The 26,276-nt window shown below is 42.6% G+C and overlaps 1 protein-coding gene across 2 annotated transcripts; it reads left to right on the top strand.

The window, feature by feature from the left end:
- Positions 1-10,426: 10,426 nt before the first annotated feature.
- On the top strand, positions 10,427-19,744 carry LOC307165103 (uncharacterized protein). Of its 2 annotated transcripts, none has more exons than XM_079882403.1 (3): positions 10,427-10,483; positions 13,651-13,783; positions 18,369-19,744. In XM_079882403.1, the coding sequence occupies exons 2-3, from the start codon at positions 13,699-13,701 to the stop codon at positions 19,484-19,486; spliced, it is 1,203 nt and encodes a 400-aa protein (XP_079738529.1). In that variant the 5' UTR covers positions 10,427-10,483; positions 13,651-13,698; the 3' UTR covers positions 19,487-19,744. The 2 variants fall into 2 exon arrangements, with proteins under 2 accessions (XP_079738529.1, XP_079738528.1); XM_079882402.1 differs by having other exon boundaries at positions 10,472-10,488.
- Positions 19,745-26,276: the final 6,532 nt, after the last annotated feature.

The raw sequence follows: 26,276 nt of genomic DNA, 5'->3' as shown, positions 1-26,276 counted from the left end.
AGAATGAGCACTCACACACGCTTGTCTGGCTCTCAGCAACAGAGGATTGGCCGCTGACGTGCGGTGAAAGGTGAAAAGTGTACGGAACATTTTCAGTAACGATTTACTGTTTTAATTGATTCAATTTAAAATTTAATTTATATTTTCTCCTTATCAAAAATATAACCGTAACCCTATTGAAATATTTAACCTAATTTGTATAATTATATAAGCCCATATATTATTGTTTAAAATTAAGTTTTGATGGAAAGAAAGGCAAATGAGCTATTACCAGTCTATGGCTGCGTTCCAGTCCACTTTTAGACACGCACTTGCCAACTTCCCTAAGCACTTCCCCTCGGGGGAATCCCTGCCGCCATCCACCTAGGCATGTGCCGGTATCAAATTTTCATGCTGCGATTAATTGATTGAGCTTTTATCATGGTATACGGTATTATCACGATATTTTAATTGCACAAGAGAAACGGATGGATTTGGGGGGATGCAAAAAAAACAACAACTTGCATCACAACAGGTGTAATTGTGATTGTCAAAACATTTGGTAACTAAACAGAATTGTATTAAGTTTAGTGACAACATGGTACAATGTTTACATGGTACAATGACTGGTAGGCTACTGTTTGTATTGTTGCTTAACACAATTTTCACGATTTCAATTCAATTCTTGGGATTTGATTTCAATCTTGATTCAATATTGACTCATTTGGATAAATATTAGGTAGGCTACAGTAGATAGACTACATGTTAATTTTTCTCAAGAAAAAATACATCTCACATAATGCTGTAAACATACAGAGAGCCCTGTCAGCTGGTATTATTAAAGGTTAAAAATAACAAATTAAATTAAATAAAATGCGGTTCTAATTATAATAACAATTATGTAATGACACAAGTATAAATATAATAAATATGTAATATAGTGCACATATTTAGCAAAATACTCCTCTTTATATTTTTTTCTAGTCAACTAACTGGTAATAAATGGCTTTCCTGAGGTAAATGTAACGTTCTGTGAATTGTTGTCCTGCAGTTTTATTGACCTCTTTCTGTGCTTGAAAAACACTGATTGATCGATATTACGTATGAGGCATATATACCTTTCGGTAAGTTGTACTGTATCTTTAAATAAAAAGTAACAGATGATCGGTTTGCTTGAACTGAGGCGCTACAGCGATTGGTCACGTCACATTTACAAGCGCCAAAACGGTATTTATTGTCTGAATTTCGTAATGAAATGGACAGAACCCGAGAGCTGATCATTTTTTTTCATATCATAAGTAGCCTGCTCTGTCTAGTCTGTCGGTGTCAGTGTCTTCTTTGCTTCGCGATTTTTCTGTGCGTGGGAAAATGGATGTGTGGCGTGAGTGTGTGAAAAGTGTAAATAGTGTGAGTCTCACGCTGAATGCGTAGAGTTGGCAGCCCTGCTTTTAGAAGGGGGATAAATCGACGGCAGCGTTCCTCTTTCCACCATGCTTCTCCATGTGAGGATCAGGGCCGTACCCCCCCCCCCCCCCCTGATCCCCCCCTGATCCCCCCCCCCCCATCAGACATAATTAAGGTGATTTCTCAAATGTAATTTATTAACTTGTCCAACTACATACATGTAGGCATATGAGCAGTGAGCACTATATTCAAATGTCTCAATTCAAAATGTACACCAGTTCATTGACAGCGTCAATTCACGTTTGCCCAAAAATAATAATAAATCTATCAGGTTTTTTACCTTTAGCAGAACTGCTTCTTCCTTGATTTTGCGCAAGCAAAGGTGTCAACTACATCCCCAAAGTTCATTTCTTTGACCAAGTCCGATTCAATGGTAAGCAGGGAGAGTGCAGTCAATCGCTTCTGTGTCATTGTCGTCCTGAGCTCATTCTTCACTCGTTTCAATCGGGAGAACGACCTTTCACCTTCAGCATTTGTTTCAGGCAGGGTTAGGAATATCCTGAGCGCAACAAAGACGCTTGGAAATGTGGTTTGGAGGCCATGTCTGTGTAGAAGCTGTAGCATTATTTTAGGAGATCGTGTTTTTTCTTCCTGGACGAAAGTCTTAAATTGGATGAGCTCTTCTCCAAAGTCTTTGTCCAGATCATCCGAATATTTGGAGGAGAGTGCAGCAGCACATTTATGCACACTATCACAGTCTGTGTCGGTGTTAAACAAAACACTAAATAGTTTGTTCAATTCTGTGTATGCGCCGATGCGTTTGGCAAGACAAGACAGCAACTTGTCCCAGATGACATTGTAGGTTTCCACTTTGAATCGTCGGCTGCCATGCAGGCCTAGTAGAGCATCACTTTCTCCTGATTCATCTGGAAAATATTTTCGTTTTTTGACTCTTTTGGTCTCCTCCTCATATAGGTGAGTAACTCCCTCAATATCTCGAGCGGCATTTTCGTACTTCTCAAACTGATCCCTCTGCGATGCCACATAAGAATGCAGTGACTCCAAAAGACGTTCTGCATTGTCTAAAGTTATGTCATGCTTTTGCAAAGTCTCAGTAGTGGCCTTGAACCTGGTTAGTATGCTATCCCAAACATTTGTCATAATCGCGGTCTCCAATTTATCAAGTTGAGTGCAGAGTGATCTGGCCTCACGGCTGGCGTCCCCCTTCTCCTCCGGATCGATGGAAAATCTGCCCAAAGCCTCTCTGATGGCCTTGTAGTTTTCCTTCAATGCCTTGGTCGAGTCCGCTCTGCATGTCCACCTGGTATTGGATAAGGGTTTTAGAGTCCAGGGGCCGTATTCACAAAGAATTTTAAGGCTAAAAGTTGCTCCTAACTGGCGAATTTAGGAGCAACTCCTAAAAATAATGGGCGTGTCACTCGTAACTTTAGGACTCCTAATTTTTTTGACTAAGAGTAATTCATGAAGCATTTTAGCCCTAAAAGTAGCACCTAAGCCTGGGACAGCTTAAAAGAAGTCGAGAGGACTCCTAACTCACTAAGACCTTCACAAACCGCTTTTTGTGGCATTTCACGTTGCGATGTTTTGAAATGCGTATGCGGCGGCTACAGGAGCTTCCAATCGCGAGGGAATAATTCTGCATTGTAGGCATAACTAGGGATGCAATAACGCCACCAACAACAACCAAAACTAGGCTACTCATTGCATATAAACTAATTGTAACGTATCATTGTGAATCAAATTAAAATGTTCTTCTCTTTGCAAACGTAGGCAGAGGCATATAGTGACAGATTAATTCAATAATGTTGCAAAGATATTGCATCAATCCATATGTTTCATTAGGCTACTAGGCTATTAGTTTAGCCTTACTCTTTATTCATTTAGGCTATTTATTCAGTTATTCATCATCTTCCGTCCTTCGCACTACTTGTGTAACGCACGCACTCTCAGACCTGTCACCTGTCACTCATCATCGTAGGGGAGGAGTTTGGAGTCATTCCCGCGTTACAATCATCAGCCAATCAAGGTGGTCACTTCAGTCAAGCTCGTGCATGAGTAATGACGTCATCCATAGCAACGAAGACTCACTCTTAGTTTAGGAGTTGTCATTTTTCTTTACTAAGAGTAGGTCTGAAAGGCGTTGTGAATAACTTCTAAGAGAAAACTCCTAGCTAAAATCTTTTAGAGCGATTTAGGAGTACTCCTAGTGGTAAGATACAATGCTTTGTGAATACGGCCCCTGATCACATCTGTGTTGTGGAAGATTTTATCCCAGCGGTGTGTGGACTTAGCACAAAACACATAGAGAGACTGGAGCAAGTCAAAGAAATGTCTTGCATGTGGACAACTGTTGTCTATGCTGTTCACCCCCACGAGATTGAGTGAATGTGCAGCACAGGGCACATAATGAATCAGGGGATTTCTTTTTTTAAGATGAGCCTGAAGGCCATTGTATTTACCGGACATGTTACTGGCGTTGTCGTAACTTTGACCTCTGCAATTTGACAGGTCTAACTCAAGATCATTTATCATTTTCACGACACAATCAGCGAGGCTTTCTCCCGTGTGGCTATAAATAGGCTCGAAACCAACAAATCGCTCAACTACTTCACCTTCATCACTGACACATCTAAAGATAAATGTCAGCTGGTCAGTATGTGACATGTCGGGCGTTGAATCCGTGATGATTGAAAAATATTTGGCATGCTGTAGTTCGGATGCGATCCTCCTCTTTACTTTCTCACCCATTAAACAAATGAGCTCATCACACACAGTAGATGACAGGTAAGATGTGGTGCCTCTTCCCTTTTGACTGTATTTCTCCAGGTGCTCTTTTAAGAATGGATCAAACTCTGCAATGAGTTCCAACAGTCCGAGATAATTGCCATTCCTCGATGAGCCCAGAAGTTCGTCCTCCCCTCTGAACGCTAAACCTCTCACACTCAAAAATTTGATTACAGTCACAACATGCTGCAAAACCTCTCTCCAATACTTTGCCTCATCATCTCTCTGTTGCCTGAGTAAGGCATCCACTGTGCCCACATTCCTTGATCTCCTTAAAAGGGCTAAGATACTTTCACGATGGCTTGCACTCTTTTCATGAGCTGAAACTCGCTCAGGATGTTTCCAGTCAGAATATCCAGATGTAAAAGCATTTTGCTGCAAGGACAGCAATTTGGATGCCTGTTGAAGGCGAGTAAATTAACCTATCTCTAGACACCACCTGTTTGTTTGGGAGGTGGCATTGCAAAAGATCATTTGTAAGAAATCGCTTTTTCATACCAGAGTCCCGTGCAGAGGCGGGGTATTTAGCTGCCCGATTGTGATAGGCGGCGGAACCTTTAGAAATAGCCAGTTCTATCATTTGCTCGGTTAGATCTCCCCATAGTGCAGGATCAGTTGAGAGGGTAAAATGATCCACAGGCTTCGGCGGCACATCTGGCCTGGAGGTGTCTTCATTGACGACATCCCTAACGTCCTCATCTTCCCCCAGGTTTTCCTCGTCTTCATCTCCTTGGAGTGCACTCTCATGTACCTGGCTGGAAGTGCTTTCGACCATATCTCCAATCTCTATAAAGGTAAATATGGTGCAAAATGTGAGAGCTTGTAGAATACGATGTGAGAACTTTCAGAACAAAAAAACGAAAAAAAAAAAACCCGAAAAGGTAACTTATATTGTGAAAGGTAAATATTGGAGGTTTGAGGAAATCTGGAATCCTTATTTATTCTTTCTTGAACATGGTGGAAACGACGTACCAGTGGCTGATTGAGAAGCTGTGTCAAATAGTATGAGATGAGAAGCTTTTAGTTATTTTTTATTTTATTCATTTTTATTAATTTTTATTTTATTATTATTATTATTCTTAATGACTCTGTCCTTTACATTTATGTTTTCCTTAAGTGTCAAGCATGTTTTATATGTAAGTACATTGATTATGTTAAAACTCAATAAAAATATTGATGAAAAACAAAAATATTCACACTCACGTGATCTGAATTTGAAGTGACAGAGAGAAAAACAAAACAAATGAGAGCTTGTAAAAAAAATCTGAACTTTTAAATTGAAATTTGCAATCGTAGAAAATCTTCACACCTGTATTCTGAATGTGAAGTCAGAGAAAAAATAGATTGATTGATATTTACAGCTGCAAACTTGCACATGGTACAATTTCTGGTAAGCTACTTTTTTTTTTATTATTGCTTGACACAAATTTCACGATTTCAATTCAATTCAGTTATTGTGATTTGATTTAATATTGACTCATTTGGGTAAATATTAGGTACACAAGATAGGCATTAATTTTTCTCAAGAAAAAAATAAATCTCACCTAATGCTGTAAACATACAGAGAGCCCTTTCAGCTGGCAGTATTATTTAAGGTTAAAAAAACCCTCAAATTAAATATAATGCGTTTTTTTATTAGAATAACTTTATTTAATGATATAAGTAACAATATAATAAATATGTAATATAGTAGCCTACACATATTTAGCAAAATACTCTCTATAGCTCTTTTTTCTATCTAGCCAACTAACGTGCTATAGCTATATTATGGTCATTAAATGGCTTGAGGTAAATGTTATGTGACATAATTGTTCTCCAGCTGTTTTATTGACCTCTTTCCGCAGTTGAAAAACACTGATTGATCGATATTATGTATGAGGAATATACATTTCGGTAAGTTGTTCAGATGTTTTGTTCTGCAAGTTCTCACATCGTATTCTACAAGCTCTCACATTTTGCACCATATTTACCTTCATTAATGTCCTCTTCCTCACCCGAGTCTTCCTCGCTCCTGTCTCCCCCAAGAAGAATATCATCATTCGCCTGGCGGTCATCGCCGACGCCTAGGCTAACATTAGCAGTAAAGGCTGCAGCATCTCCCCCGCTAGCAGTGCCTGCGGTACCATCTGAGATGCTAGTGTTACCGTCTCCACAGTTAGCTCGGCTTCGTCAGACTCAGCGCTGCTAGTTCTCACAAAAAAACTTTCGATCCCTGGAACATTTTGAATTGTAGCTAAACGTCTAGCATCCTTGTCTTTCTTTAACTTTCTTTTTGCAAAACCACTCAATTGACGTCTGTCCATTTTGATTCATTTTCTGTAGCCGTTAATATAATGACACATTTGCGCGTACTTGTTGTGGACCAACTCAACTCTGACAGATTGGGGACGGGGGACGGGGGGGGGGGGGGGGGGGGGGTTGATAGTGGTCATGTAATCTTTATTTATTTATAATTTATTATTATTATTATTATTGTTGTTAAGTTAGTGTTCATAAACAAGTTATGTATGGTCTTTCAAGAATTTCAAGTTAAAGGCAGGGTAGGTAGGATTTTTCTAAAAAAAAAAACATTCCAAATTTGTTTAAACTGTCTTTATATACCAATACATAATTAAAATGTAAGTACTCTGAAAAAGAGAGTATAAAAATCGAGTGTCTGTAGACCTCTCACAACTGTTGTAAACACAGCTAATTATTTCCATTCACTCCCACCCCCTCCCTTCTGAGCTCCTTCCAAAGCCACACCCCCAAAACACATGAACGCGCGACGCCAAACGCTCAGCTGGAAGACGCATTTATTATTTACCTGAGGCGAGCGGAGAGGAACGAGCGCAGTGCATGCAGTGACATCATGTCAGAATCACAAGTAATAAAGTACCTAACTTTATCACTATAAATATAAACAAATAAGATTTATTTTAGTACTCACTATCAAGCTAGCATATCGATACTGGTAAAGTTTAAAATATACTTTGTTTGATTCGGTAACGAGCTATATTTATAGGTAACGAGCTATATTTATAAGGCAAAGCTAAAAACAGGTTGCATTGATACACGTTTTTCCATTACCATCAGTTACACTGTGATGAAGGTGAATTTCGTGTAAGATTCATAACATATACGGTGTTTTGCGAGTTTCCATGATGAAAACATTGTTGACTCTAATGAGGACTACAATCCAGAGACAAGTACCGCTTCGTCGGTTCGAGGACAGGCTCCGAGGAAGTAGTTTTTGCCTTGCTTGCCTTCGCTCACTGAATATGCAGGTGCTTTGAATTTTGAATGCTCCTTCTCTCTGCCATAATTTTACTCTTCGTAGGTTCAGCGCCTCTTGCACTCCTCAAATCAAACGGGTGTGCGCGCATATGGGCAGATCTTGTAGCAACAGGGGTGGTAGCCATGGTAGCGAGAGAGAGTGACAGTCGCCCAAACCAATCAATTGTTTCGTCCCGAATGGAAATAATGAGCTGTGTTTATTGCAGATTAAAAGGTCTACAGTCACTTGATTTTTATACTCTCTTTTTCAGAGCACTTACATTTTAATTATGTATTGGTATATAAAAACAGTTTAAACAAATTTGAAAAAAAGTTTTTTATAAAAATCCTACCTACCCTACCTTTAATAATAAAACAATTTACGAAAAATATTTTTAAAGCTTGTGTCATGTGGTGCCCCCCTAGTGGTTGTGAATGGTTGGTGCCCCTGGGCACTGGCCCAAGTGCCCTTATGGATAATCCAGCTCTGGTGAGGATTGTTTGCATTAGACTAGAGTGGGCACGGCGCCGCATGCACACAGTGCTAATACATGTGGGGATTGTTTACATCAGAGTGCGCACGTGTTTTGCGCAGCATATACGCAGTGTTTGTTTAAGCGGTTGATGGAAAATAAGCTAATGCGCATTCTATAAATCTAAATTCTGATCTATTATATTTCACGCTATTTTGAAGTGCCCGCGATAACAATATCGTGCATATTCATTACCGTGATTTATCGCATTACCGAATACCGGCACATGTCTAGTTCCACCTGGTGTAGTGGACGAGGGAAGTTTATATGTGGAAAGACCCTTGATTTTGACCGAGGGAGCAAGTCTACTTCATATGTACACTTCAGGCACCCATATGTCCCACAATGCAGTACGATTGTGACGTCACCACATATCTCGTCTAATCACCACCACAACAAACAATTCTATGATATATTAATTATAATTTTTTTTATTTAAAACAACCCAAACACACCCATATACATTTGGATGCTGCATTAAACAAATTCTTAAAGAGGAAAAAAATGTAAATAATAAATCAACTCCACAGCTGATCCGCAAAGCTTCCGCCAGTAGGGGGCACTCGTGCAACGTAATCAATGACGTACATCCGAGTGAACGAGACGGAGGGAAGTTAGCGAGTGAAGGGCATGACAATATTGGACTGGAACGCAGCCTACTTTATGTACACTTCAGGCAGCTCCATATACCACAATGCAACACGATTGTGACGTCAACGCATATTGCGTTTAATTTACCCCACCATAAACAACTCTATGACATATAAAAAAAACAAATAATAATAATAATTTTAAACAACTCAAACACATCTATATACATATAGAATGTTGCATTAAACTATTTTGTAAGGGAAAAAAAAATAAAAATAAATCAACCCCATAGTGGATTCTAAGTGATCAAGGGCTTCAGCACATTCCAGTTCAGCCATTGCAAAGCCTCCGCCAGTAGTGGGCACTCGTGCAACCTAAGCAATGACGTACATCTGAGTGAACGAGACGGAGGGAAGTTAGCGAGTGAAGGGCATGACCATTTTGGCTCAGTACTAGGACCGCTGCTGTTCACTCTGTACATGCTACCCTTGGGAGATATCATTAGGAAGCATGGCATTAGTTTTCACTGTTATGCTGATGATACTCAGCTCTATATTTCTTCACGCCCCGACGAAACTTACCAATTCACTAAACTAGCGGAATGCATAGCTGATATGACGCCTCAACTCTGATGCCTACTGAAGAGCTGAGACTCAGGCAATGTACAAAGAAATTTATTAAAAACAATATTGATCATTTATTAGGTTATTTTTAATTAGTAAATGGTTCAATGCTGGTTATTCATTTTAAGATGATCTACAATGAAATATAGTAACGACGTATACTTTTCACTATTGGATTAAATTAGTCTAAAATAAAGCCTAAAATCACGTCAGGCCATGTAACCGCCGTAAATTGTTCAACAAACCAGAGATAAACATTAATTTGTTACATTTTGATGTATAAACATTTTGTTTATAATTTGTGTCTATTTACTACGAGTCAAAAATAAATACAATTTATTCATTTATTTATTCGTTAGTTATATAACATTTAATATTCAACAATATTATTGATCTGCCTTACTTATGGTGGACGATGATGCAATTTTCTTCTAGAAACAAACTTTGTTGTATTATTTTCATGTTATCAATGTGAAGCTGCTTTGATGCAATCTGTATTGTTAAAAAAGCGCTATATAAATAAAGGTGACTTGACACACTTTGACACATATTTTTTCCCACCACAATGTCCCCTTAGGGGCTCAGTAGAAAACCACTCTTATTATGTCGTGATCACAAGAAAACAAGAAGTAAAAAAATAATAATATATGGCCTTTTAGGGCTTCCGTACTAAAATATTTCCTGTATAAATATTTTTTTTAGTTTTCCTGGTTGTTACATCTCTATTCCCCAAACTGTACATATTGTTCCCTTATTTCTACATGTAAGTTCTTAAAAGGTATGTTATAATTACTGAAAGGTACGCTGTACATTTGTTTTACTTATGCTGTATTTTGCTGGCTGTAATCTAAAGCGTTACTATTTTGTTTCATAAATACTTAAAGTTATTTATTTGATCTATTCTCCCTATAGTGATTGCACAAGTTATTTTAAAAACTGAGGTTGATTTTCTAAATGTTATGATGTTCAACAGGAGACCAGGAATGACCTGTCTCACAGTTTTGGGAAACACTGCTCTACATCAGTTAGTGTGGACTGATTTGACCTCAACAAATAAAGTAATAAACTTACATTAAACGATTAGTCTATATCTGTTTTATGTTGTTACCATACAGCATGTATTTAACATGTATTTCACATTATTTCTTGTATGTGTTTTTGTATATAGTCTAAATTTCTGTGCACTTTAGTGATTTTAGCCTGTGACCAGGACTTTTATTTTGGTGTGTTGCTGTGATGTCATAAGGCTGCGCCGCGCTACTCTGCCTCTGTTGTGAATCTGCTGAAGAAAGGTTTGTGTTTTTAAGCATTTAAAGTTTTCAAATAGACATAATCTGTTAATGATCCTGCAATACCAGAGCGTATATGACACTCGCTTCTAGTACTAGCAGTTTTATAGCACTTACTGTATTTGTCTTATTTATTTTCAGTAACGATTTACTCTTAATTCAATTTCATTTATATTTTCTCCTTATCAAAAACATAACCGTAACCCTACTGATATATTTAACCTAATTTGTATAATTATATAAACCCATATATTCTGGTTTAAAATTAAGTTTTGATGGAAAGAAAGGCAAATGAGCTATTACCTGTCTATGGCTGCGTTCCAGTCCACTTTTAGACACGCACTTGCCAACTTCCCTAAGCACTTCCCCTCGGGGGAATCCCTACCGCCATTTTGAAGTGCGTTCCACCTGTAGTCCAGGCAAAGTAGCGTTTTACGACAGACTAATTGTAAAATAATTATTTTCAGCATAGTTTCTATGAGGTGTCCAGAAAAACATACTAAAAGTCCTAAGAAATCCTAGTTGATTATGTTAAATTCTCATCAATCCGAGATGTGTGCCAGACAGCAATACACTCCAATGGGGCTTTTTTCTTCCTTTACTCCTATCAAAATGAAACTTTACACAATGAAAGTACCCATGAAGAGTAACATTTTTTTGTATTACAAGTTTCTTTGAAAATGAATTTTAATATGCAAATGAGCTATACACTAATCAAATATGCCCAAAATACACCCAAATAGGCTTCATTTTTTAAAGTAAAAGTATACATAAAAAGTACCTTTTTTTGTATTACAAGCTGTAACCCCCGCTGGTATAGTCTTCAGGGTCACGGAGGCACACAAGCCTCCCCACCACGACAAGGTAGCAACAACGGGAGGTTTCTTTTTGGTGTTTTTTATTTTATTTTTTTATTTAACTAACCTAGATATTGCTGTTGCTAGCTTCTCATAACACTGCAAAACTACTTTACAAATGGTGGAAGTCTGATGTGTGGCCCGTCTGGTCTGAAATACTTGCTAACTACAAAAAGAGAAGCAGTTTTGGTGTCTAACTATTTTAAAGAGCTGAAATGTCTGGAAAGTGTGTCTATCTGGTTTTTCATCTGTCTTCTGTGTGAGAGTGAATCGTCTAGTTGGCAAGAATGACTTCTGCCTGTAATCTCGTAATCTTACCAACAATACCAATCATTTGTAAATCCACCAGCCCAAAATTTACTAATGACTAATCATGGACTTTGGGCTTAATGTGGAAAGATAAAACTGAAAATGCAGACTCTGGTATTGCAGGATTATACTAACTATTGTGACCTTCATCTGCTGGTCGAAATGGTGTAAATGCAGCGGAAACACAAACACACTTTTACAAACCAACTGCAATGTTTTCATGGAAGGTTTATCTAAATTGTGACCTGTGCTAGTTAAATGAGCTGGAATGCGCACAGGCTAATTTCGAGCTACAGGTAAAACAAGTGAATTTGTCGATTTTGAGGTTTTCACAGAAATTAGTTAATTAATCCCTCATCCCAATGCTCCAAATAGCAATTAAACATCTAAAAGTATCTTTATTTGTGTGTTTTCTGAGAGGAGTACCTGTCCTTTGTCCATGAGAAATGCCACTTCTTGACTGGCGCTTCCCCTCAGCTCAAGTTTGGTACAGTTGTAAAGCGCAGTATTCCTACTTTGTGAATATTTATAGCGAATTCTCAATGGCGTGAGTCTGAACCAGTGAAATGTGACTTTCAAATGTTAACAAAACGATCTAACTCACACTGACAGACACATCCGAAGCGCGCTCACAAAGACTCTCAGACACGCGTGATCCCGATATACACGTACAGTACACACAGAATTACAGCATTTCAAAATATCTCTCACGCAGACATTATCTAGTAAGGGAACATTTAGGCCTAACTGTTGGGAAAAAACATCTGAAGTGTAACATTATATAATATCTGTGTGGTACAGTAGGTCTTAAGCTGTCTGTAAAAATAAAATGTTAAAATAAATAAGTAAATATTAATCAAACTATTGTAGTAAAATGGGGAAAAAAAAGTCGAGTATGTATTTTTCCTATAGGTATTGATTTTGACTTGGTGTGTGCCAAATTTGGTGTGATTCTTTTCAGGAACCGTCAGAAAACTTTAACGCAATTTTTCTCAACATTAACTTTGCTGACTCTGTCGACTTCAGACAGGTGTAGCTCAGTCATTCTTTATCATTTTGAAGGTTTTTTAATAGTTTTTTAATAGAAAATTATTATAACAACATTTGTTATTGTTAACAATAACAATAACAAATGTTTTAAAATTAGTTAATTCCGACTGCTTTTGCCAACGTGGGTCACATTTATTTAAAGGGGTGGTTGATTATGATTGGACTTTTCTAACTTTAGTTAGTGTGTAATGTTGCTGTTTGAGCGTAAACAAAATTTGCAAAGTTACAACTCAAAGTTCAGAGCAAAGGGAGATATTTGCTTTTAAAGAAATCGCTTTTTAAGGACTACAACAAACGGCTGGTAGAGACTATACCACATTCATCCCAGGTTAGTGACATCACTAACCCTAAAATTTACATAAACCCCGCCTCCGGGAACGCAATTTATAGATTATCATGACAGAATATGCTAATCAATGACTAGAAGATAAAAATACATCAGATACATACATATATTTAAACATAATCAAAAAAGTTTTTGAAAATTTCAGGACATGAGCTCTTGAAGCTCCGCCCCCTGTGCCGGGAGCAGCAGCTCATTTGCATTTAAAGGGACAGAAAAAAAATCAGTGCTTTTTTGCTCACACTCAAAAAGTGACACGTTTAACATGCTATATAGAAATATCTGTGGGGTATATTGAGCTAAAACTTCACACACACACTCTGGGGACATCAGAGACTTATTTTACATCCTGTGAAAAGGGCATTATACCACCCCTTTAAAGTTGAATCAATTTATGGTAGTCTATGAATCATATGAAGTGTCTTTATAATTGTATTCTTTTTTCAATTTGTAGTTCTCTGTGTTTTTTGTCTAGTCAGTTTATTTAAGTCCATTAACTCTCCCTCTGACTGACTCCCTCACCAGTGCGCTGAACTACTGAACTAGAGCTGATTGAGATTCTTTCTGTTAATTATTCTCATCTTAAACTTGACAATTTGTCCAAACACACAGGAAAACTCCTGGAGAAGCATCTGAGATCCACGTGTCACTATTATAAAGATGGCGTTTATTAAACAGGAGAGTGCAGACATAAAGATTGTAGAAGTGTACAGCTTGAAACCCAAAGATGCTGAACAACAAACAGGTTAGTTTCATTCTCTTCTCTTTATCCTTATTAAAATGTCTGCATCTACAGAAATGAATGATATTTCAGAAGAATGTCATATGAGTGTACTAATTAAAAGTGTTTTTATTTGACATGGAGCGGGTCACCTCATGTGGACAGACATGTTTGTTGAGGTCACATGACCAGACTAATGCTAATGCTGCTTCAAGAGCCTCTGAGAAACTCCTACTTCCATGTTGGACATTCAATATTACGACATGTAGCACATTAAAGGCACACTATGTAAGATTTTTGGATTAAAATATCCAAAAACCACTAGAACAATGTTATATATTTTGTTGATTTGTGTACTTACATTATCCCAAATGTTTCTAAGAATGTTTAAATCCAGAGAAATAAGCAGTGTTAACCAGGACACAGACCGTGTTCGTGCGTCGCCTATCAATGACATCATATCCACATTACCCTCGATTTATTCTGTAGAAACCATGGAAACACCAAAGACGCTTTAATATATTGTGTTTTATTAGACTGGTGAGCAACTGTTTGAATATATTCATAGGGAGAAAACTAATCATTAATTTTATACAGCTAGGGAATGATGTCGTTCACTTAGAATTCAGACACCAATACAAAATGGCCGACACCCGATATAGTGAATAGGGAGCGGTTTCGGACACAGCTCTTGACTCCCCCGTGTCTCCCTCTTTTGTTCGGTTCTGGGGTGGACGGCTTCGCTGAGCATTTTACAGCAGCCCCGAAGTCTTCACAGGCGATGCGCAGCCACCAAGGCGGACCATCCTCAAAGCAACCAAGTGTTGTGTTCAGTTCAGTTCCGGGCGTTGTTGGGGCTGTGTGACTGGGTCCGCCCCACCAGTAGTATGCGCCCAGACTACCTTATATTGTTATAGCAAATCAAATAATAAACAAAAACCCTCACAAAAAGCTTTCCTCCTCTTCATTATCCCATCGTAAGCATCAGCCCCCCGCCACAGAAGCCAAATTGGGTTGAAATAATCAAATGAGGCTACTCTCTTCAGTTCGCTGTTCCCATTCTAGGACGTTGACACACTCGTCCTCTGAGCTGAAGTGCAAGCTCTGCTAGTGAAGGGCACTGTGGAGGAAGTTTCCACAGCGAGTCAGGCTTTTACACTCGCCAGCTCCTTGTTCCAAAGAAGGATGGAGGCCTCAGGCCCATCCTCGATTTGAGATATCTGATCCCACGCCTTAATAAGACGGCCGTCCAGAAAGTTAACTTTGAAACAAATCCTCTTGCAGATTTGCCCAGGGGATTAGTTTTTATCAGTGGATCTGAAGGACGATTACTTTCATATCCAGATAGCCCCACATCACAGTCCTTTCTTGAGATTCACGAGTCTTACCAATTTGCAGTCCTACCACTGTCCTTAGCTCCTCGCACTTTTACGAAATACGTGGATGTGTCCCTCTCCCCACTGAGACAGATGGGAGTATACATCTGTATCTACCTCGACTGTAGCTTGGTTGCTTTTAGCCCAGTCGAAGGAGAAACTATGCATGCAGAGATCTCTGCTCTTCAGCTTCTTGAAAAGTCTGGCTTTAAGGATCAACTTAAGCAAAAGCTCACTGTCCCCCAGCCAACAAATCCCATTCTTGGGGCAGTCCTCGACTCTGGCCAAATGCGGGCCTGGATTTCACCGGAGTGCTCTCTGAGAATTCAGAGGTTGGCGGCGTCATTCGGAGTCGTGGACAGCCTTCCCCTAAAAAAGTTTCAGAAGCTATTGGGCCTCATGTTAGCAGCCTCCTCAGTAGTTCACTTGGGGTTGTCACTACAACACATGTTGAAGGTGTCCTACCTTGAGTGTGGCATGAGGGCCGTCTCATTTTCAGGGTGACCCACGGTTATATCAAAGCCCTGGTCCACTGGAAATCGCCCTATCTGTATCAGCTCAATGCTCGGTTTCACTATGGCACCACACTGGCAGAACCAGCCGTGGTTCCCCGGGATGTGACTCAGCCACTATCAGCAGCACCATGCTCAGTTCCATTGGTGGACCTCCTCTCCCAAGCGGGAGGGACAGTTTGGCATCCCCAACCCGAGTTGTGGAGCCTCCATCTATGGCCGCTTGATGGGAAACGTCATGTCTTTCCCGGGAGGTCATGAACACATTCAGCCTCTTCTGCTAACTTTAGCATCGGTCAAGTGAGTTGGCGATTTGCTGGTTCTTTCAGAGGAAGCATCTTGCCTCGATTTTGGGCCTAATGTTAGTAAAGTCATCATTAGATAAAGAAGGGGCTATGTGCCTAAAGTGCTTTCCATGCCCTTTAGAGCACAAGTCATACCGCTCTCTGCTCTCCTTTTACTGAGGATGAGTAAGCACACGGTCCAGGCCCTTAGGGTGTACATTGAGCGCTGTAGCCAATTCTGGCAGTCAGAGAACCGACGAGTCCTTCGGAGTAATTATACAAGCTATGAGCTTCATATAATTCATATATTTGTTCCAAGGAAAAGTGTACACAGCTGTAAAATCTGCATACTGTTGGGTTACACATTTCAAAGTAAATACAATACTTTTTGTAGATTAACTTAAGCTTATTTATTGATACTGTTATGTTTAAATAAATATTAATCTCCTAAGACCTGAACTTTGGTGTAACAAAGTGCAAATCTCTTTTATTTATAGCCTGAGCACTGTGCCTGAACATTTTATTGTTACTGTTGCATATATAAATGTTTCAACTTCTGAACATGGATATAGAAAAGCTAAATTTATAAGAAACAAGCTATCATATCCAAAAACCTTAAATATTTTCTAATGTTTCGTTTTTGCTTTTATGTAACACTCCAAAACTTCAACTACTCCAAACTAGGAATGTCCTTTTTGTCTGTGGGAACAGTTGATCACACTTACCTGCTGTGAAAGACTGTGCAACAGTTGCGTTCCGCTTGCAAGCAGAAGCACACTTTGCATGTTACACATCGGACTCGAGTTTTCCCAGGACAGCCTGTCGCTCTGCAGCGCGCTGCATTCTTTAGGTTGACCACCTCTGGAAGATGTGCATTAGCCCTTCTGCGGACTGAGATGTGGGGTACTTCCTTCACAGGGCGCTTTTTCTTTGGCTCTGAATGGTGTGTGTTGTCTTCCTGTGCATTGTTATGCTGGGCCAAGAATTTCTTAGCCACTTCCATTCGGAATTCAAGAAATTGCCTGATGCCCTTTCTTGGTGTGCCGCATACTGTGTGGTCTTGGCGGTACAGTAGCCAGCTGTTGGCTAAATTAACATCTGTGAAGTGCATGAGCATCCAAAGAGTTTCAGACAGACGATCAATGACCAAGCCTCCCAAACCGAGTTCACCTGGTTCTTGGACCTGTGCAATCAGTGCATCTGCACCCTGATATAATTCAAAGTCGAGCATGATGCCTTCTGCTGAAGCACAAACAAAGTTTTTCATGCCAACTGGATTGGGCTTCATTGGCAGATATTGTCGATAAGGACAGGCTCCTGTAAATGGTATCATTTGCTCATCAATAGAAACGCTCTTGAGTCTTGCCTGAGACCTGCAGCCTTTCAGAATGTGGTCAAGAAAAGGCCTCACCCTCCAGAATTTACCACATTTCCTCAGGTCCTCTGGAATGTCATCATCAATGACCACCTTTATTGATTGCCTCAGTTTGAAAAATCTGTCGCGTGTGAATCTTTCTGTGATGGCTGGGAATCTTAACGCGCTGGACCAGTACATCCTGATTTGTGGGTACGGTACACAGGACATCAAAATTGAGGCACCAAAGAAATTATACATCTCATCAACTGATGTGTTGAGTGGGTACCCACTCTTAGCTAGCGCTGTAGCATTGGAGCAGTATACAATCAGTTTCATTAAATCTTTATCAATATACTGGTTTATATAGTCCAGTGTGGTCTAGCCTTCTCTGTTTGGGGTCAATTGAGCAGCCCTCCAGCGCACTCCTTGTCCTTGCTTGGGCTCTTCAGGGCCATCGTTTGAGCCATCAGATTCAACCTGCTGAGTCCGACGTCTGGTAGTGCGCAAAATGGCAATGCTAGGGTCTGAACGATAACCATAAGTTTTACCACGGAGGCGTTTACGTCCCCGGCTGGCCTCAGTGGGCTGTGGAGTGGGGTCTTCATCCCCACTACTCTCCTCCTCTCTGCTGCTTGTCTCCTGTTGTGGAGGATGGTTATCAACATCCTCTACGGGGTCATCATTGTCAGACAAGTCCTCTACCTCTAAGTTGTCCCCAGAAATTGACTCCAGAACTAATTTCAGTGCCTTTGACAGAGGAATACGCTCTGGAAATTATATCATGAGAAAAAATTAAATAATGTTAAGTTTTTTATCACACATGCAATGTCAATTTATACTGTTGTAAACTATTATAAATGGATGTTTTCTAACAAATTCTACGGTTTCACAGTTACATTTTTTGCTGACATTTTTACATTTTCAACGAAGCAAAGTCCCATTGTCCACACATGTGGACCTCAAATTCAGTGGCATAGTAAACCAGAACACTTCTTAATGCCAGGTGTAAACAGGGCCTTTGTTGGGTTTGATGTTTTGCTGTGTGCTATTAAACTTGTATTTGTTTTTGTTTTGCTTTAGACCCAATGCAGCTGAAAGAGGAGAGTCAAGAACTGGAGGAATCTGAAGTTAACAATGAGTTTGAGAAAGATCATGATTTAAAAACTACAGAAAAGTCTGTTAGTTGCTCAGTTACAAAAAAGGTTTCCTCACAAAAAAGAGCTCTGGAGACAAAAACTAGAAGTGATTTCACCTGCCAACAGTGTGGAAAACATTTAACTCGAAAATCAAGCCTTGATGCCCACATGAGAGTTCACACTGGAGAGAAGCCGTTTACCTGCCAACAGTGTAAGAAGATTTTCAGTCAAAAACGAAACCTTGAAGTCCACATGAGAGTTCACACTGGAGAGAAGCCGTTCATATGTCAGCAGTGTGGAAGCCGTTTCACTCAAAAATCAAGCCTCAATGTCCACATGAGAGATCACACTGGAGAGGCCCCATTTACCTGCCAACAGTGTGGGAAAAAATTCACTCATAAAGGGAACCTTAATGTCCACATGAAACTTCACACTGGAGAGAAGCCTTTCACCTGCAATCTGTGTGGGAAGAGCTTCACACTAAAAGGAAATCTACAGATTCACATGAGTATTCACACCGGAGAGAAGCCGTTCACATGTGATCTGTGTGGGAAGAGCTTCACACTAAAAGGAAATCTACAGATTCACATGAAACTTCACACCGGAGAGAAGCCGTTCACATGTGATCTATGTGGGAAGAGCTTCACACTAAAAGGAAATCTACAGTTTCACATGAGTATTCACACCGGAGAGAAGCCGTTCACATGTGATCTGTGTGGGAAGAGCTTCAGATGTAAACAAACTCTTGAAATCCACACAAGGATTCACTCAAGAGAGAAATCTCATGAGTGTGGAAGGAGCTTCAAAGACAGTAAACACCTTAAGAACCATGCAAAAACACACAGCGGAGAGAAGCCTCACATGTGCCTTCACTGTGGAGTGACATGCTTAAGCAAAGCAAGCCTTAAGAGTCACATAATTCGCCACACTAGAAAGAAGCCTTTTGCGTGTCCTCAGTGTGATGCGAGTTTCACAAAACAAAGAGACTTGAAACATCATATGCAAACTCATTCTGGAGAGAAACCTAAATGTTCTAAGTCTGCGACGAGGAAAAAAAAGTAATATCCAAAATCACCTGTAAATTTACTCAGGAGGAAAGTGGTTTAATCTTGCTCAGGGTCAGAATTATTAATTTTTTTCATCATGCTTGCAGATACACTTGGCAATTTTAAATGCCACCAGAAATCGTTGTAATTTTTTTTAATATATGTAATTTATTTGATTGTTCAATACATCAGAATCAAAATGTTAGATAAACTTGTTTTGCTGTGAAATGTCACAATGTAAATGGAGAGATTGCAAATAAAAGGGCATTAACTGAATAAAATAATGAACTTGCACTGAATTATTTGATTCCTCTTCAGTGAGAGAATGCACAAGTAAACGTATGGTTTCAGTCGTGACTTGAATATGCCTACGGTTGGGAGTATGGAAGCACATGGATAGCAATATTCAATTTGAAATCTAATATTCAAAATGGCAATGCAATATGTAAAATGGCAATGTATTTCTGTATTTATAAGTTCATTTTCCATACCAAATGTGCTACTTTTGGAGCAAAATGATCATTTAAATCCTATAATATAATTTACATTTGCTATTTCCTACACTAGTTTTAATAGTTTAAACATATATTATAATGTTTTATGAGTTGCAGAAATGAATAGATGTGGTAAGCTTCACACCCTGTGCCATGTCTGAGATGCACAGCTGTGTTGCCAGAGAGCCTCTCCTGCCATCGGTTTCTTTGCTGCCGGCATAATTAACGTCTCTCCAATGGTATGTGCTTGGCCTGCCTTGCCAATACGTAATGCAACACGATATGACGCTTCAGTGGCTTTTGCATTTAATTTAACAATCTCCAAAAATGTATTTCTGACCTTGAAAAGGATTGAAGTTTTCTATGGAAAATTCTGGCCGTTTTCCTACTACCTCTGCAATCTTGGTGTCGCCTGAGTTGTGCAGGCCTCATGCTGTCATTTGCCAGATTCTCCTGACAAACGTTCATCTGCTGGTCCTGTCCAAGACAAGGGATCCATCTCGGTAAGTTCTCCTGATGAAGCTGAAGGGCATTTCACCCTAACCCTGACTCAAGCCCACGAGTCGGATGGTACATCTTCCTGATCCATCTTCCATTTCAACCGGTTTGTCATGGAGATTCATTAACTCTTGCTGGTGCATATTAACATCTTGTTTTACCTCACACGTTTGCATTCATAGTGTCCGTCCGAGCTTGCAATGTTTTATCGCGTTCGGATAGGCGTGCCAAATCCTGTCTCAATTTGTTAATCACTGAGTTCGAGGATTCAATCATGTTCTGTAAAGTTTGGATTTCACCAAAAACTAATAAGCCAATCTGACCTTCTTGGTGAACCTCTCCTCCTGTTCTGGCAAAACCATTCAAATGTCTGCGTCTCTGCATTTCTTTTTCTTTGTTGTCTCATCTTGAGGCGGTTTATTCTTCACGGATTTCGATCCAGACATTTTCAGGAATGATTTCTGAATGTAAGGAGATTATCCTGAATTTTCTGACCTTTGGGATGGAGCGTACATCTCTCGTACCCAGCCGCCAGAAGTCTCATAGCATTGTTTAAGCAATTCATTTAAGCTTAAATAAACTTCTACAGTCCAAGTACATGCGTTTCCCCCAGACTGTATATTTAAAACTTTACTTGCTATAGTCATTTAATGTAGAGATAAGAATGCCTGTATAAATAAATACATCTCAATGGGTCACACTTGTAAGTAAACCATCAGATTGAAGGATGATTCTCAAAAAACTATATTTTCTGCAAGCTTTTTTTCAAGGTAAATTTAGCCGTCTTTCCAAAAATGACAATTGGACACAAAAGGACACCAAATAACCAAATGATATAAGGAGTCCATATAATTCATAGATTAATGCACACCAAAGTACCCGTGGGGGAAAAAAGAGAAAAATTTACATCTTCACATTGTCAAAAATGTATATTTTAAGTAGGCCTAAGCATGTTGTGCTTGGAGTTAGTTGTTTTATTTGTGATAACGCAGTGAAACGGTTACCTAATGTAACCTCGGTTCTCTCTAGAAGAGGGAACGAGTATTACGTAAGTTGCTTACGCATTGGGAAAGTCTTCTTCCAACACAGTACAAAGCACTTCACTCAATATATAAAATAGAGCGGCGCGGCTGGTCTATAAGCATATATCAGTGCAAAACAGTACATAAGCACTTATTAGGGTAAGAAAAGAGCGACATAATCGGTCTTTCATGAAGAGAGTAATCCCCCGCGCCACAGAGTGGAATACGGGCAGCCAGCAGCGCGGGCCAGCACCGGTAAACAGCGCGTAACGGGGAATGAGAAACAGAGCGGTCCAGCCGGTCTGAGTATAAAACACTTCACCCTAAGTACCATACCAGAAATATCGCCAGCATGTGAACGTAGTCTGCACATGAGAGACTGGGCAGAGCATATATGTCACTTATACTGACAGTAATGTCGCCTGTAAGGCGGGAACTTCCAGGTTATAAAACCTCACGAATGTCGATGGGGAGGCCCAGCCCGCCGCCATACAAATATCATGGATAGAAATTCCACTGGACCAGGCCCACGAAGAGGCCATGCCTCTAGTAGAGTGGGCTCTGATACCCAGAGGGCACTGCAGGTGTTTGGAGGCATAAGCTGCTGCAATCGCGTCCACTAACCACCTGGACAGGCTCTGCTTCGAGGCGGCGAGACCCTTGGTGCGTCCGTCGAAGGAAACAAAGAGCTGCTCGGAACGCCTGAAAGCGGCGGAGCGCGTGATGTAAACTCTCAGCGCCCGGACAGGGCATAGGAGGTTATCACTGTCCCCATTATCGGATGCTGGCAGAGCCGAAAGGGAAATGACTTGTGCCCTAAAAGGGTTTCCAATCGCTTTGGGGATGTAACCGTGTCTCGGTCTGAGAATGACTTTCGAGTCGTTCGGTCCGAACTCAAGACATGCAGGGCTAACAGATAGCGCGTGCAAATCCCCCACGCGTTTTACTGAAGACAAGAGCTATCAGATACTTTAAATCCACGGATTCGAGCGGTTCAAAGGGAAAAGCCTTCAGGGCCTCTAGGACCAAGGACAGATCCCAAAAAGGAACCGACGGGGGCCGCGGGGGATTCATCCGTCTAGCTCCACTGAGGAAGCGGATAATGAGCTTGTTCCTTCCTATTGCCCGGCCGCGCGTCGTCTCAGCGAACGCTGCAATAGCCGCCACATACACTTTGAGCGTGGAAGGGGACCTGCCCTTATCCAACAGCTCCTGTAGGAGGGAGAGCACTCGCGGAACCCCACATGCGCGCGGATCCAAGTTTTTAGTAGCGCACCATTTAGAAAACACCGACCATTTAGACGCGTAGAGCCGTCTCGTAGAGGGGGCTCTAGACTGTATGATCGTGTTCACGACCCCTTCTGGCAGGTCAACGGGTATCCGTTGATCACCCATGCATGCAGAGACCATCGCTCTGGATGGGGATGCCAGATCGATCCACCGGCTTGGGAGAGGAGATCCTTTCTCACCGGGATCGGCCATGGGGATGAGTGCGACAGCCTCACTAGCTCTGGGTACCAAGTTTGGTTCTCCCAGCGCGGGGCTATAAGAAGCACTGAGTGGTGCGTTTCCCTGATCCTCGAAATGACCTGTGGTAACGGGGAGATCGGGGGAAAAGCATACAGCGGGAGGCTGGGCCATGTCTGGGACAGCGCGTCCTCGCTTTTCGAGAAAAATTTCGGGCAGTGAGCGTTGTCTCTCGACGCAAAGAGGTCGATCTCCGCTCTGCCGAATAGGAGCCAGAGAAACTGGACTGTCTGGGGGTGCAGGGACCATTCTCCCGGGGGAATGTTGTCCCTGGACAGTCTGTCTGGACCGACATTCAAGTGGCCCGGCACGTGCGCGGCTCTCAGCGAGCGCAACGAGCGGTAAGCCCACACGAGAAGGCGTTCTGTCAGCTTGCACAGATTCCTGGATCTGACACCGCCCTGTCGGTTCACATAGGACACCACGGACATGTTGTCCGAGCGGACTAGCACATGGTGATTCTGTATGAATGGGAGGAAGCGCTTGAGCGCGTTCTCGACCGCTATCATCTCCAAACAGTTTATGTGGAGGCATTTTTCCTGGTCTGACCACAGGCCAAAAACCGGTTTGCCCTCGAAAAGAGCGCCCCAACCTGAGGTGGAAGCGTCCGTCGAGATAACTCTGCGGTGTGAGATGGCTCCCATTGTCACTCCCCGCTGGTACCAGTCGGCCGCTAACCAGGGCTTCAGTGCTGAAACGCAGCTCTGAGTCACTCTGATTCGGATGTCGCCGGAAGCCCAGGCTCTGTGAGGCACTCGGGCATTTAGCCAGCGTTGTAGCGGGCGCATTCGTAAGAGACCCAGCTGAAGCCATACAACCCAGCATCCTCTGAAATGTTTTGAGAGGTGCGGTGCTGCCCGGCCGGAAGGACGCGGCCAGGCGTCGAATGCAGCGCGCGCGCTGTGTCGACAGGCGGGCCGTCATTGCCACAGTGTCCAGACCCAAACCCAGAAAAGAGGTTGATTGACTGGGCACTAGCGAGCTCTTGGTCCAGTTGACCGTAAGCCCCAGGCTGTCCAGGTGGCTTAGAAGCACTGTTCTGTGGGCGATGAGTTCGGCCTCTGACTGTGCTAGAATCAGCCAATCGTCCAAGTAGTTCAGAATTCGCATTCCCCGACCCCTCAGGGGAGCGAGAGCCGTGTCCATGCACTTCGTAAATGTACAGGGTGCCAATGACAGGCCGAAAGGCAGGACGGTGTACTGATATACCTGACCGTCGAAGGCGAATCTCAAGAATGGCCTGTGACGTGGTATTATCTGGATCTGAAAGTACGCGTCTTTTAGATCGAGAGATATAAACCAGTCTTCTCATAAGAGCCTTGTTCAAACGTCTCAGATCCAAAATTGGTCTGAGAGCTCCGTCCTTCTTGGGAACGAGGAAATAACGGCTGTAAAAGCCCGACTCGCTCATAGAAGGGGAAACCGGTTCTATAGCCCTTTTGCACAGAAGTGTAGCTATTTCTGCTCGAAGTAGATGTGCTACTTCCCCATTCACTCTGGTCTCGATACGCGCTTGAAAGCGCGGAGGGCGGCGAGCGAACTGCAGAGTATAGCCCTGTTTTACTGTGCTCAGCATACAGTGTGAGGCACGACGCTTAACAGCGGCGTCGGGGGCGAAGTATTCGAGAGGATGTGTGAGCGCGTGGGAGCGGTCACAGGCTCACAGCATCTGTATTTATAACATGACCGGTCGTGAGGGGATGTGTAACAGAGCGGGCGGTGAGTAGGTGTGGGCACAGCGGGGTGGACACGTGACCTACTCTTAACGCTCGAGCGGCTTCTGCCTGCTTTATGCGAGCGGGCTCTGTGAGAAACACGGGGTTTATGGTGCTTGTGTGCAGAGGTGAACACAGAGAAGTGGGCACATTTACTGCATTTGAAACACATACAGCGCGAGCAGACATAATGCTCTTTTCGAGATTTCTCTGGGTCGCTGTGAAAACGGCGGTTGTGTGCAGGCGAGAGGGTGAATTCACCGGCTCGTTGGCTGCGATATGAGTGTCTGCAGTAACCGTAGCAACGGGGACTGACAGAGCATGAAGCTTTGACGATGGTCCGGCCGCGGCGGGACACGGTCGTCGCTTCTTTCCTCGGGCTAGGAGGTTTTTGCAGGCTCAGGCTTCACCCCGATCCTCTGCCGGGGTCCCCGGGGAGGAGGCGGCCTGATGCGGCTGGTCGAGCGAGAACGAGGGCGGCCGCCCTGTCGTCGCTGCGAGGACGGAGGTCGAGCTGGGCGCTGGTCAGAGCTTTGCGCAGACTGGTCACGAGGACGGCGTGCAGCAGGTCTGGAGCGCCGAGGCAGAAACAGATTCATTGCCTGTGTGGTCTTCTGAACCTCCGAAAAGCTGTCCACGATCCCGTTTACCGCTGGGCCGAACAGGCCGGTGGGGGAGAGGGGGGCGTTAAGGAACGCAGCGCGCTCAGACTCCCTCATATCCGCGAGCGTGAGCCAGAGATGCCTCTCTGCGACAGTCAGAGAGGCCATGCACCGTCCAATGGCCTGGGCAGCGGATTTCGTGGCGCGAAGGGAGAGGTCCGTCGCGCTCCTTAAATCCGTGATGGAAGCAGACTCCGAACCCTTCTCGTCCAGATCACGGAGGAGGTTGGCTTGAAGAATCTGCAGTACGGCCATAGAGTGGAGTGCAGATGCAGCCTGTCCGGCGGCGGAGAAAGCACGGCCGGCGAGGGCTGATGTGGTCCTGCAAGCCTTAGACGGGAGGGCAGCCTTTGAGCGCCAACCAGAGGGCGGGCAAAGGTGCGCTGCGACCGCCTCTTCCACGGGGGGAATGGCATTGTACCCCTTCTCAGCGGCGCCGTCAACCTGTGAGAGCGTCGATGAGGCGTGTGAAGAAACTCTCGCGGAGAATGGAGCATTCCACGATTTAGAGAGCTCGCTGTGAAGCTCAGGCAGGAAGGGTGCGGTTCTGGACGCTGGCTGTCGGCGGCGATGATGAAGGTAGCAGCCGTCGAGTCTGTTCGGTGCTGGCTCCTCAGGAGGAGACCAATCAAGGCCCAGCTGTTCAACAGCTCACGTGAGGAGGCGTAAAAGTTCCGCGTCCTCGCCCGCTCGAGTACGGCCCGAATCCTGGACTGAAGAGGAGGCAGTAGACCAGTCCTCGCTGTCAGAGGCCAGGATGGAACAGCTGTCAGCGGCGCGTTCATCAAACTCGTCCGCCTCATCCCCTGAAGCAGCGGCGGCGCGGGCGGGAGCCGGCGGCTGCGCGGCCGGGAGGGGTGGCGGGGAAGGCGAGAGAGAAGCTCGAGG

This window comes from Squalius cephalus (assembly GCF_949319135.1).
Source record: "Squalius cephalus genome assembly, chromosome: 9".
In the NCBI taxonomy this organism is placed as follows: Eukaryota; Metazoa; Chordata; class Actinopteri; order Cypriniformes; family Leuciscidae; genus Squalius; species Squalius cephalus.
Note: the sequence above shows the minus strand (reverse complement) of the source record. Positions and strands in the feature narration are given on the sequence as shown.